Genomic DNA, 14832 nt, shown 5'->3' on the forward strand with positions numbered 1-14832 from the left:
GTGCACATCCCCTCCCGTGGCGGGTTCCACGGTGGGCGAAACTAGGGCGTGAAGCCACTCCCACAAGTGACTCCACTCAGCCGAAGACGCACCTCGAGAACCACAGACAATCAGTCACAAACAGCTGTATCACAACAACGACGACCACAACGACAACAACAACAACCACAGCAACGACAACAACAATCAATAACAACAACCGACACTCTAAACAACCAACAGAGACTGAGTAGGCGAACCTACCTTTAACCAAAAGCAGCGATTCCTCGATCAACCATACGACACCAACCAACCAAGCAATCCCTATACAAACAGTATACAAGCCTATTACTACCAACACAACCCTACAAGGAACAACAAAGAAAAAGATGATGATGATGACATACCTACGCATCCTAAATCGGCGTTAAGACCGCTACCAGACTCAAGCAACCCATCCACAAGGAACTAGCATCCTCAAAGGCTCCCATGGATGGAATTAAGGTAAAGGGAAAGGAAGGAGGCGACATCTAGGTCTGAAGGAAGGAGGCGGAAATGATTTACGATTTCTCGAAACACGATTATAAACCCTCGCTGAAAAGACGCTACTCGATCGAGTGGCCCCTACTCGATCGAGTACCCAAGCTACTCGATCAAGTAACCTCTACTCTATCGAGTACCACTCAAATCTAAAGGCAACCATGGCACTAGGTAACTCTGGCACGCATCACTAAGGGCTATTACCTGCTCCCAAGGTCGGTCAACGTTGGTCAACGGGTCCCTAAAAGGACGGGTATTACAGTCTTCCCCCCTTAAAAAGAACTTCGTCCCCGATGTTCAACTCATCCTCCCCCACCCATAAGACAAGGAACCAAGGTCGACATCACTGTTCTCCCGACACAGGTCACTATTCTCTAGAAGCATTACCCCACTACGTCATCATCATCATGTCCGGCACACTACATACACCAACTTCTATAACCCAAAACTTGAATTACCAACTCACAACATGTACCAACACGACCAACGACTATACTATTACTCCAAGCATTTAGCCACGCAACTACGAGATTATACTTTCACTTGCACACAACTATCAACATCAAACATGTCACACAACGATCCTATTACACTGCGTGATTCAAACACTTTATCTCTTTATGACTATCTTGTCATTGTAAATTACTCAACTTTTACTTAAACATACAAATTACTCATCAAACGATTAAAACAATTACAACTTCATGCTAGCAATATAACCGGGATAATAGAAAACATTACAAACATGCAAAAAAATAATTATAATATCGGTCTTTTTATTTTGTGACATTACTCTTCCCCTCTAAAAAGGAACTTCGTCCCCGAAGTTCACCACCGAGTTATTACACACATTACTAATACGTATTTCTTGTCATTAACCCAACACCTATAATTCCTTGTCGACATTACTCATTAATCATAACAAACATGGATTTATAAATGCATCAGCTACTTTACTCGAATGTTTAGCAACAAACATGAGTACAGGTATGTATCAATTTGTATATAAAGGAAAAATGCGAATTCTGTGAAATAAATAACAAGTCCTTTCAATAATAAATAAGTTAGGTTACTAAGCTAGTAGACGTTGAAGATGTAAAATAAATAAGTTAGGTCACTATTCGTCACGAATATGCATTCATAATCCAAGCACGTCTTCCAACATATCAAATTAACGGTCCAGACATGTTACTAATTGTCAGCAACCATGTTAAACATCGAATCATGCAAGAATATAAGCATTAAAACAATTTTAATTATCGAAATGTCCCTGAAACAGTGCTACTCGATCGAGTGTATAGGGTACTCGATCGAGTGTCTTAGCTACTCGATCGAGTAGCCCGAGATCAGAATGATCCTTACCTGTCACACCTGTAGCTACTCGATCGAGTGGCCACAGGTCAAAACTCCTCGAAAACTTCCTAACATCACACAAGATATATGTATAATATTGCATAACTTCGAGTCGGGATGATAACCCGACCCAAAATCCTGTAAACAAGTCTAAGCTAAGCAAATACGGCCTTATGGCCACCCATACACCAATGTAATAAGTGCGAAATGAAATAAACCAACATCCAACATAACCAACAACCATAATCAAAATAAAAAGAGAGGAGTATCACTCCTGCTGCTGCTGCTGCTGCTCCTCCATGACGTAACCCTCCGCTCCGTCACCACCTGAAGTACATGCCCCTGAAGCCCCAAGACCCGCACCATCCCCTGCTCCAACCTCTGGACTCATATACCATGGGGTCAAACCACCGTAAGGATAAGACTGTGGTGCTCCTCATGTAGTTATGTCCACCCCGTAGGAGTAGAAAACCCCGCTGTAGTCACCAACTCCCCTCCACCACACGGGATGCGGTCCCTCGGTCCCAATACCTTGAGCATATGCCATCTCGTGCATGTTTCGGAGTGTCAAGGTAGAGGACACTCTCTCTGCTAAGTAGCTGTCACGCGTCGCCGGGGTATCAAGGTAGGGGTAGCAAGGAAACGGATGCTGTGGTGGTGCCGCCGGCTATGGCTGGGTTTCGGCCATCCTCTCCCTCACAAGACGTGGTCCTCTCCCTAACCTGGGTCTATCCTCCGCTGCTCTCACATTCTCTGTAATACCCGCCCTTTTGGAGATCCTTTGACCAGTGTTGACCAACCTTGGGAGCGGGAATAGTCCTAGAAAGACGTACCAAAGTTATATTGGGTTACGAGTTGGGAGTGGTACTCGATAGAGTAGAGGCTACTCGATCGAGTAGCTTAGTTACTCGATCGAGTAGGGGGTTACTCGATCGAGTAGGTTGGGTACTCGATCGAGTATCGAGTTTACAACGAGGGTTTTATATCGCGTTTTGTTAAATCCGCAAATCATTTCCGCCTCATTTCTTCCATCCATCAGTCACCTCTTTCCCTTCCCTTCACCACAAAACCTCCATGGAAGCCCTTTGAAGGTCCTTGTGCCTTAGGAGAGCGTAGCTTGAGTCGGGTAGCGGTCTTTTGCCGGGTTTCTCTTTATAGGTATGTCATAATCATCATCACTTTTCCCATTGTTGTGATTAGGGTTTTGCTTGATAGTAATAGATAGTTGTTTTGCCCTTATAGGCTTTGCTTGGTTGCTGGTTATGACATGTGTTGGCGTGGATTGGTTGCGGTTGGGTAAAGGTAGGTTCGCCTTCTCAGTTTCTGTAGATAGTCTAGTGTGTCGATCGTTGTATCGTTGTTGTTGTGCTGCGATTGCGGTTGTGTGATGGTATGTAGACGATTGTGATTGTGATTGTGATTGTGATTGTTTGTCTGTGGTTCTCGAGATGCGTTCTCGGCTGAGTGGAGTCACTTGCGGGAGTGGCTTCACGCCCTAGTTTCTCCCTTCGTGGAACCCGCCACGGAAGGGGATGTGCACATTAATGGGACAGGGTTATCGCTAGGTATGATGAGCGGGGCTTAGGTGGGAACGGCTGCGGTCCCCCACTGGCAGGGCTGGTCCATTGGACAGTCGGTGACGGAGATGGAGTGGAGTATCTGATTGTGATTGATTGTATTGGGTTGTTTTGTTGGTTGTGGTTAACTTGGTTGTGTCTTATCTCAGTACTGACCTTGTGTGGTTGTCTTGTTTGTTTATGTGTCTGCCGTGATCCCCTATGGTGAGCAGTCTGTCTTAGCAGGTGTTGATGTGATCGCTAGCTGGAGTCCGGGCAGGGATGAGTCGCCACGAGTTTAATCATTATAGCAAGTGGTCTTTGAGTTGTATCTTTTATATCATTAGTTGGATAGATGGCTTGTAAAGTAACTTAATAGTTCTTTTATCGACATTTGATTATTACTATCCTCGGGCAACCGAGATGGTAGCACCTTTATATGCTAAGGAAGGCCTAGTTAAGGCTCCTCTGTATATGGGGGTGTTACAAAGTGGTATCAGAGCGACGATTTTGGAACCTGTAACAAATGAAAATAATGAACGTAGTGAGTCTAATAAAATGAACCTGGTGTATGTGTAATGGGAGCCCCGCTGATGCTAGATTTTGGGTGAGTAGGCGCCCTCATTTTAAAATCTTGGCCCCGTGACACTTAAGCCAGTCACATGGTATGGGAATGTGGAGTCTGTGTGTGTATGTGTGATATGTATGTTAACTGAGCCGGAGTTACCTCTGGTTAAGTCGTTGCTAGAATTAATAAGTGTGATAGTGGCGTTTGGGCCGTGTCAAGTAATCTTTGGTGGCATTCGTAAAGTTCTTGGCGTGATTAGTAAGCTTACACAATAGTTATAAGGCACGTGATAAAAGTTACGTAGTAGAGATGCGTGAGAATGTGAAAGTGAATGTCGGGACATGAAAAGTGAAAGTGTTGGTATATGTTATAAGTTTACGGTAGTCAAATACGAGCTTATGAGTTATATCGTAATTGCTATGATGATAGCTATAGAATAGTTGAGTTGTAATTTGAAGCGTGGCATATAGTAATGCGTTAATGTCTTGTTTATTGGTCGAAATTTTTCCGCTGCGTAATAATTGTTTTGTGTAAGATGATTTACTTATGATTGAATGTGGAAAGTGATAGATTAATTTGTTATGAAGTATATGCAGTTATATGTCATGTGAAAGAATGAATTAATGTTATTTACATGTTTCAAGTTGAATGAACGCAAAGGGGTAGCAATGTATAAAGTAAGTTCAGGTATAACATGATGGCATGATTATGTTTATGGATGACTCGGCCGCGGGTAAACCGAGTTGGGTAATTGCGTAGCGTAGTGTGGCATACACCTTACTAGGAAGGCGATATGTTATGCGTGGGTAATGATTGTAAAACGTGATTGAATGTGATAATTAGTGCCGAATCCCGAACTTAGTTTGGAATCGACACGCGGTGTTGTTTTACAGGTATCTTCAAAGTTACTTAGTTCTTCTGACCGAGTATTTAACTACAATTGACCGAGTGCGGGTGCTTACTCGACCGAGTAGACCTCACTTGATCAAGTTAGGAAGCTATGACGTCGGGATGCGGAAATTTCTGCGGACACTCGATGAAATGGCTCCTACTCGATCGAGTAGGGTGGTACTCGATCGAGTACCCTAGGCACTCGATCGAGTAGGTTACTGTGCAGTGAGACATACGGGATTCTTAAAGCCCCAATTCTTTCCCAATCTCCTCATTCTTCATCTATATTTCGACATACTTAAACCTTCATTTCTCTCAAAATCTCTCATACTCTTGGGTTAGTAGTGATTCTTGGGGGTTAATTTCCTTGTTTAATTTCGTTCCTTTACTTTATCACTTAATCAAGGTATGATTTCTTCTCTATTTTTATGTTTTTATGCTTTAAACTTGTTGAGGATGGTTATGTAATATGAAATTTTCGATTTGTATGGATAGATTGTTGCTTTTAATGGTTGAAATATGATTCACATGCCTACTTTTCGTGTTTGTTGGTGATTAAATGCTGTAAATTAGACTAGAAAGTTGCGATTACGGGGCCGAAAATTCTAGGGTTTACAAAATTGAAATTGATTTTTGATTGATTTACATTGATTAGATGATGGAATTAAGTATTATACATAGTTTGTATCATATTGGAGAATGAATTTTGATGATTTTCACCTTAGAAAGTTGCCTTAAAATTCCGTCTTAAAAGTGCCTTAAGTGGAAATTCGTGATTTATATGTGAAATTTGGCGTTGTATATGAATGTATAAGTGAAGGTTGAACTTCAATATGATAGTAGTGATGATAAACGATGAAGAACAGGCCAAAATAATCACAGCTGTAGAGACCGTCTGACAAGCTTACCTGAGTTAATTTCTTTTTCTAATATTGAAGATGATGATCATGTGTTCTAAATTACTTCTCCACGAACTTGTATAATTGCCTCACATGTTGTTGGAAATGTTGTAGAGTAGCCTTAGAATCATGCTAGGATATTGGAATTCGTTGAACATGTGTATTCACCATGATAAATTTTTCATAGCCGTGGGTTGTGAGTAGTTGTAGACTGAGTTTATATAATTCAAGGAAACTATTGGTGAAATGTGTGTATCTAGTTGAGCATTCAAGTTTAATGGCATGAATCATGCGCTTCAAATATCAAACTGGTTGATGAGTTAGTGAACTTTGCTGAGTGTATAGAACTCAAATTGCATGAATTATATGTTTACATGTTTTATACAAAGTTGTTTACATCATGTACCGAAACAGATGCCGAGACCGACCATAGGGAACCGTCAGAGTAGACGGGGAAGGGCTTCACAGCCCGAACCTCGGGAGGGTAGTGGACTGTGGTACCGCATTCGGAGTACCCCAATGTTGTTTTTGTCGATTTCAAGCAGAGAGAGCGTTTTGTAGCTTTACAAAAACGCAAAATGAGACCTACGAGGTGCATAGACACTACTTTGTTGGAGGATTTGGAGATACAGACGGATGTCCGTCATATATTCGAGACTTTGGGTTTTACAGGTTTGTATAGGCTGAGGAAACATACTTATCCTTTCCTCACTTTGGAGTTTATGAGCTCCTTTAGCTATGACCAGCCGGGCGGACCGTCGAGTTTAGGTTGATGAATACCAGTTTTACGTTGACTATGGATTTGTTTGCCTCTCACCTTGGGTTGGCCAAGCCTCCCAAGGACTCTATCACCGATATTCCAGCCGAAAAGTGCGGTGTCCGCCGCCTTATGCCTTGTCTCCGACCGAAAGCAAGCTCCCACCTCGAGCAACATGCCGATTAATGACGTTCAAACATGTTACCTTGAGGGTCTTTCTCTGTTCTCTTTCGAACCTCCTTTATGACAGAAAGGATATCGCAGAAACCGAATAATCATGAGGTCTTGCTTCGATGTCTTACCTCAACCCGGAGCGGGCCGGGAAAGTGGTCTTTAATGCTCCTTCTATAGTTTGTCTTTGCCCTTGCCTTGATGGCTTTCGCCTCTTCCCGTGCACTGAGTTGTGGCGCTATCGCCACTCGGTTAGCCGAGAAGCTAACCTCTTTTGAGGCTTCTGCGGAGTACGTGCCTCTAGCTACCCCAGTGCCTACCATGGACCGTGACTACTATCTCGACCTGAAGTGGTTGAGGACCTTGGCTGACGGTAGTCTAGCGTGGAGGGTGTGGGGTATGAGTTGGATGAAAATTCCAGCTCCTGAGCACCTCCCACCGACGGAGCCATTAGAGCCGGCGGTAGTGGCTGTGGATGTGGACGATGAGGAGGAGGAGGAGGAGGAGGAGGAGGATAGACCCCGCCAGCTGCAGACCTATCTCATCGACGACACCATTCTCAAGGTGATGCCGGAGCCGACGAAGGGCGAGAATGCGGGAGTTGCGGTGGTGGAGAGACCTAGATTGGGGAGAGGACCCCGTCGAGTGAGGGAGAGGGCCTCGGAGACTAGGCCACAGCCGGTAGCGCCACAGCACAGAAAAGATCCTTTCCCGTGCTACCCTTACCTCGACACCCCGGAGACGCGATCCGCTACTACTTAGAGAGCGGGTGTCATCTACCTTGACACTCGGGAACATGCACGAGATAGCGTACACTCGGGGGATAGGGACCGAGGGACCTCACCCCGATTTGGTGGAGTGGAGTCGGGGACTACTCGGGGTTTTCCATTCCTACGGGGTGGAACAATCGACGTGGGGACACCTCGGTCCTTTGCCTACGGTGGCTTGACCCCATGGTATGTGAGCCGGGAGCGGGGAGCAGGAGTTGATGCGGGTGTCGGTTCATCGGGTGCAGGTATGCCTGGAGGTGGTGGGGGTGATGATGAGGTGATGGTTGATCAGCAGCAGCAGCAGCAGGAGGAGTGATACTCCTTATTCTTATCTTTGTTTATGGTAGTTGATGTTGGTAGTATTGTTAGATGTTAGTAGTTGTTTTTCTTTTATTGAGACACGGTTTATGAACTTGTATTGTTGGCCATAAGGCCGGATTTGCTATTTTGACCTTATTGCAGGATAATTGGGAGTGGGGACATCAGCCCGACTCAATTTATGTGACGGTCATGCGTATATATGTTGGTTTATGACAGGTTCTGTAAGGAACTTGGCCTGTAGGTACTCGACAGAGTACCCCGTACTCTATCGAGTAGCTGCAGGAAAGGAAGAGAGAAAGCATTCTGAACTCGGGCTACTCGATCGAGTAGCCAAGACACTCGATCGAGTAGCATGGCACTCGATCGAGTACCCTCAAATACTCGATCGAGTAGCACTGTTACAGGAGGTTTTCAAAAATTAAAAGTGTGCAATTGTTTTATAATTACAAGTTTGATATTTAACGTGGTTGTTAGTGCTTAATAACATCTGAGAACCGTTAAGTTTATATGTTGGAAGTCGTGCTTGAGTTTTCTATGTACATTTGTAACAAGTAGTGAAGTGGTGACGATTTCTTGTTGTTTTTAATATGGCATATGCTGTATTTCCATCTATCCTTTGAAGTTACATCCTTTCTTGCATTGGGACATACAATGTTAACATGCTTTATCAACGGCGGCTAGTTATTCCGGTGATTTGTGTATGATTTCTAAGTATCGAGTACATAACTAGTGAGTAATGTCCATAACAAATAATATAGCTTTTAACTAATGTAATGCTACAAGTAATAGGTAATGTGTCTTGTGATTTTGACGGTGAACTTCGGGGACGAAGTTCCTTTTTAGAGGGAAGAGTAATGTCGCGAAAGGAAAAGGCTGTTTTGAATTATGTTTTGCTTGTCTATAATATTTTGGTGGTACTATGTTTTGCTTTAATTACAAAATTTCCGAAGTATATGTGATTACTTTAGTTCTTTAAAGTGAATGTGTTGTATGTTTCAATGGACGGTCATGAAGAAATAGTTATGGTGCAATGAATCGTAATTGAATCACGTCGTTGAGTTACATGGTGGCATTAGTCGTACAGCATGAAAGTTGATATGAGACTAGCATGAAAGTTGATGTGAAACGTGTTCCGGTCTGATAGTTTGATAGTTGATCGTGGACTGTACTTCGCCTTGCGAAAGTGATGTTTTATATATACATAGAGTAACGGTTGACGGTGATAATGTGCGTATGATAGTAGTAAGAGTCGTTACGAGTAGAGCGTAGACAGTGATGATGATGACATGGGGGGGGTGGTATTTTTGGGAGTCATGACTTGAGTAGGAAGAGTGGTAATGTCGTGTTTTCCCGTGTCTTGTATATTGGGATAGGTGAGTTGAACTTCGGGGACGAAGTTCTTTTAAGGGGGGAAGACTGTAATACCCGCCCTTTTGGAGATCCTTTGACCAGTGTTGACCAACCTTGGGAGTGGGAATAGTCCTAGAAAGACGTACCAAAGTTATCTTGGGTTACGAGTTGGGAGTGGTACTCGATAGAGTAGAGGCTACTCGATCGAGTAGCTTAGTTACTCGATCGAGTAGGGGGCTACTCGATCGAGTAGGTTGGGTACTCGATCGAGTATCGAGTTTGCAGCGAGGGTTTTATATCGCGTTTTGTTAAATCCGCAAATCATTTCCGCCTCATTTCTTCCATCCATCAGTCACCTCTTTCCCTTCCCTTCACCACAAAACCTCCATGGAAGCCCTTTGAAGGTCCTTGTGCCTTAGGAGAGCGTAGCTTGAGTCGGGTAGCGGTCTTTTGTCGGGTTTCTCCTTATAGGTATGTCATAATCATCATCACTTTACCCATTGTTGTGATTAGGGTTTTGCTTGATAGTAATAGATAGTTGTTTTGCCCTTATAGGCTTTGCTTGGTTGCTGGTTATGACATGTGTCGGCATGGATTGGTTGCGGTTGCGTAAAGGTAGGTTCGCGTACTCAGTTTCTGTAGATAGTCTAGTGTGTCGATCGTTGTATCGTTGTTGTTGTGCTGCGATTGCGGTTGTGTGACGGTATGTAGACGATTGTGATTGTTTGTCTGTGGTTCTCAAGATGCGTTCTCGGCTGAGTGGAGTCACTTACGGGAGTGGCTTCACGCCCTAGTTTCGCCCTTCGTGGAACCCGCCACGGAAAGGGATGTGCACATTAATGGGACAGGGTTATCGCTCGGTATGATGAGCAGGGCTTAGGTGGGAACGGCTGCGGTCCCCCACTGGCAGGGCTGGTCCAGTGGACAGTCGGTGACGGAGATGGAGTGGAGTATCTGATTGTGATTGATTGTATTGGGTTATTTTGTTGGTTGTGGTTAACTTGGTTGTGTCTTATCTCAGTACTGACCTTGTGTGGTTGTCTTGTTTGTTTATGTGTCTGCCGTGATCCCCTATGGTGAGCAGTCTGTCTTAGCAGGTGTTGATGTGATCGCTAGCTGGAGTCCGGGCAGGGATGAGTCTGAAGGAAATGTAGATTCATATACATACTAACATATTCGAATATGTCATAATTAATTTGTCATAAAATTAAAACGGATCTTATGCATGCAAACAATAAAATAAATAGAGGAGAAATCATGTCCTTACATTATAGATTTCGGCTATTAGGGCACAAGAGAGATCACCTATCTCCCTTGTTCTTGAGCTTTTCCAATGGAAGAACAAGATCTAAGTGTAAGATCTCTCCCTATGTTTTATACGCAAGGCTCCTCTTAATTTAATTAATATTACAAATACTAGTTATAATATTAATCAAGGTAGAAAATTGAACCAAAAATAAATATAAAACTCTTATATATTTCGGTTATTATGAGAGAGGAAGAGAGGATTTTATCTCACTAGAAATCTCTATATTTGATGATGGAATTGGAATGAATAATAATCTACAACATTTTGTATATTATTGGGTAAAATTATAAGAAAAACAATGATGAATTTTTCTTCCCAAAACCGTGTAAGAGGAGAGGGAAAAGGGAAGCCAATGCATGGACTTATTTGTCTTCACAATGCACCATAGGCTTGCATGGCTACTAAAGCAAAACAATCATTTTTTTTTTTTTTTTTTTTTTTTTTTTGCAAGAAAAGCAAGCCAATTTTATTCATCCATAAAGGGAATAAGAAGGCCAATCTTACAAAGTAGAACCACTAGAAAGCAATTAGCAGCTGTTTAAACCATACAACACTTCCTCTTCATGAGAAGAAGGAGTCACATGTAATAATTTAACACTAACTAGAAATTGGACTCGACGAATGACATGTTCCACAGCATGTTCCACATTGTTGAAAATTCTAGAGTTCCTTTCTTCCCAGATGCTGTAAACCAAAGCATTCAGACAACTGGTAACCCAAAGAAATTTCCAATGGCGCCTATGCCGCCTGTGCGCTATCCAGTGCAATTCAGATTTGAAACGCATGGACCTACCACGCAGACCCATCCAGTCCAGCAAGTGCTTCCAGATATGACTAGAATAATGACATTGAAAAAATAAGTGCTGATGATCCTCACTTGCAGCCTTACAAAGCACACACCTATTCACCAAATACATACCCCTGATAGTTAACTGATCAATAGTAGCCAACTTACCTTGCATAGCAAGGACAGCTATGAAACTATGCTTAGGAACAACAGCTTTATTCCATACTGCCCTCACCCAACTGACTTTACTGTTTGGCTCTCGCAAAAGATCATAAACCTTATGCAGCTGCATTTTTCCCCCTGAAATACAAGTGGATAAGAAATCCCTTGCCTCAGCAATACCCCCTGTTTTAGCAACCAAAGCATTCCTGACTTTCAGCAGACTTCTCCAACTTTCTGAGTGACAGGGCTTGACGGACATAGTCCAGAAATCACCAAACTTTATGTTGTATGTGTGATTCCAGTTTGCCCATAAGCTGTCAGAATGAGTATCAACAATCCAAATCCATTTACACAAGATACATTTGTTCCAAGACAAGATCTCCTTAATATTGAAACCCCCTTCAGAATGTGGTGTACAACAAGAGCCCCAACTCTTCATAATCAACTTCCTTTTGCCCTCTTCAGAACCCCATAAGAAATGCCTGCAAAATTTGGTGATGAGTTTGATTACACCCTTGGGAATCAGCAAAGTGGAACACCAGAATTGTTCAAGTCCAAAAATGACTGAGTTAATCAAACTTATTTTCCCAGCATAGGAGATCCTCTGTTTTGCCCAAGAGTGTAAGCACTTCTGCACTTTACTAAGTAAATCAGCAAACATACTCTTATTAAGTTTCCCTTCATTCAAAGGCACCCCAAGATATCTAAAAGGAAACTCTCCCTCCACAAAATTAGTATCTCTAAGAATAGATTGCTTGACATCCTCTCTAACTCCTCCCATATAAATGTTGGTCTTATCTGGGTTGGCCTGTAAACCAGATAACGTTGCAAACAAGTTCAAACATCTTGTCACAGCTTGAACAGAAGGTACATCACCCCTAGTAAAGAGCATAAGATCATCAGCGAATATGAGATGGTTCAAACCCAATTTTCCACATTTTGGATGATAAGAGACCTGGTGTTCTTTATGAATTTTCCTTAATAATCTTGAGAGGATCTCCATACTCATCACAAAGAGGAAGGGAGAAAGGGGATCTCCCTGCCTCAACCCACTCTCCCCTTTGAAAAAACCCTCACTAACCCCATTTACTTTGATGCTAAACCATGCAGTAGTTACACAGTCCAGTATCCATTTCTGGAATTGAGGGGGAAACTTATAAACTTGCAACATCTGAGCAATAAACGTCCATTGCAGAGAATCAAACGCCTTCTTTATATCCACTTTAATCAAACACCTGGGGGAAATACCTTGCTGCCCATATCCTTTAACCAGAGATTGAGTAAGCATGATGTTCTCAAAGATACTTCTGCCTTTAACAAAGGCCCCTTGCTCTTTCCCCACAATCTCAGGTAACACAGTTTTCAGTCTAGCACAAATGATCTTACTAATAGTCTTGTAGTAAACTGTACAGCATGCAATGGGTCTATAATCCATAACAGTGGACACCACCTGTTTTTTAGGAATGAGAGCAAGCAAGGTAGTATTAGCTTGCTTAGGCATAGTGCCTTTCCTGAAGAAATCTCTAATTGCTTCACAGAAATCCTGCTGAATAGTATTCCATGAAGTTTTAAAAAATTGAGCTGAGAATCCATCTTGGCCTGGACTCTTATTAGAATTCATAGAGAATAAAGCAGCTTTTATCTCGTGATCATCAATAGCTTTACAAAGAGAACCCCAAGCTGATTCAGGAACAATAGGACCATCTAGCATAACAGTGTCTAATCAAGTGGTATTCTTTCTCTGTCCCAAAAGCCAAGTATAGTATTCCACAAAAGCATTGTTGGTCTCATATATCCCTTCCCTTATAGTACCATTCATATCCTGAATTTTGCCAATAAGAGTTTGATGCTTCCTAGCAGCTATTCTGGAGAAAAAATAGCTAGTGGGAGCATCCTTGAATTTGATATCCTGAATTTTTGCCCTTTGTAGGAGAGAACTTCTTTCAGTCTTCCTAAGAGTTAAGTAACGAGCCAGCAAGTCCTTCTCTAGAGCAAGAAGGAGAGGATCCAATGGGGAACTTTGTAACTGTCTCTGACTAGTCTCCAAAGCTTCTCTGGCAGCAATAACCTTCTGAGTAATGCCAGTATAATGGTTCTTGTGCAAGGAAATAAGACTCTTCCTAACATGTTTCAATTTGGTGAAGAGCCTGAAAGTATGATTACCTTTGACAGGTATGTTCCAAGCTTCAGTGACTGTATCCCTATAATCTTTATGTTCCTCCCAACAATTTAGATAACTGAATGTCCTTCTCAATTTAAAACCACCAGTAACTTCCACCAACAATGGTGAATGATCAGATATTCCAGAAGGTAGAATCTGAACGTGAGTAGTGGGATATTGAGTGAGCCACTCAGTATTAAGAAGAACTCTATCCAATCTAGACCAAATTCGAGCAGTAGGGTCTCTCTTATTAGTCCAAGTATGCTCAAACCCAAAGCTATGGGCATCATCAAGTGAACAATCAAGCAGACATTGATTAAAAGCCATCATCTCAGTAACTGAAGGAGGATTAGGACCAATCCTCTCACCCATATCCCTGACTATGTTGAAATCCCCAAGAACTAACCAATTAGTAACAGAACCAGACACACTTCTAAGAGCATCCCATAACCTCTCCCTGTGAGCACCATCATTACTTCCATAAACCATAGTGACATAGACAATCTGATTTGAGCTATGATGTAAAAGTTTCAGATGAATAAACTGATCATGTAGTCTAGAAGTAAGAAGTGTAATTTTCCTAGAATCCAAAAACACCCAAATTCTACCATTGTAGTGGTGAGAATAGTTATTAAGAACAGAATAAAAAGGAAATTTCCTAATAATTTCAGCAGAGTTGAGAAGCTTCACCCTAGTTTCTAAGAGACCAAACACTTCCACTTTATTCTTAGCTAAGTAACTTTTAACCTCCTGCTGCTTTATTGGATCATTTAAACCTCTAATGTTCCAAGAGGAAATAATCATTTGCCTGGATCTGGAGGTTCCCCAGCCTGAGGGACCTCAGTAATGATAGCCTCTACTACCCCTTCAGATTGTAAAACAGAGTAGTTGTTGCTGACTGAAATCCCAATTTGAACATTATCCCTATCCTGCCTGACCTCATTCAGAGTAATGACCTCAACAGCATCAGTGTCATTATGACCTAGCACATTGCATTCTGAGCCCACCTCACTTTCATCAGGTGTTGAATACTCAGCTGGAACAGTGGTAGAACCTAGTCCCAGACATTCTGAGTTCTTGTCAACTGTTCCAGTAGAGGACCCAACCCCTAACTTAGGAGGAGAGTGGCCTAGCACATGGCTTCCTGAGCCCTGATCACCTTTGCTTTGAGAGTCAATAGTCTGAACTGGTCTATACTCCTGAACTACCTTCTTTTTCACCTCTTGAAGTCTATTATTAATTTTAGTGAACTTGCATT

At 42.4% G+C, this 14832-nt stretch overlaps 1 protein-coding gene across 1 annotated transcript; it reads right to left on the reverse strand.

Annotated features, from left to right (window-relative positions):
* Window positions 1-13136: 13136 nt before the first annotated feature.
* Window positions 13137-14378, reverse strand: LOC141588311 (uncharacterized). Its single transcript, XM_074409759.1, has one exon. It carries the CDS (start codon window positions 14376-14378, stop codon window positions 13137-13139), a length of 1242 nt encoding a protein of 413 aa, XP_074265860.1.
* Between the last annotated feature and the right edge of the window lie 454 nt (window positions 14379-14832).

This window comes from Silene latifolia, chromosome 1 (assembly GCF_048544455.1).
Source record: "Silene latifolia isolate original U9 population chromosome 1, ASM4854445v1, whole genome shotgun sequence".
NCBI classification, from domain to species: Eukaryota; Viridiplantae; Streptophyta; class Magnoliopsida; order Caryophyllales; family Caryophyllaceae; genus Silene; species Silene latifolia.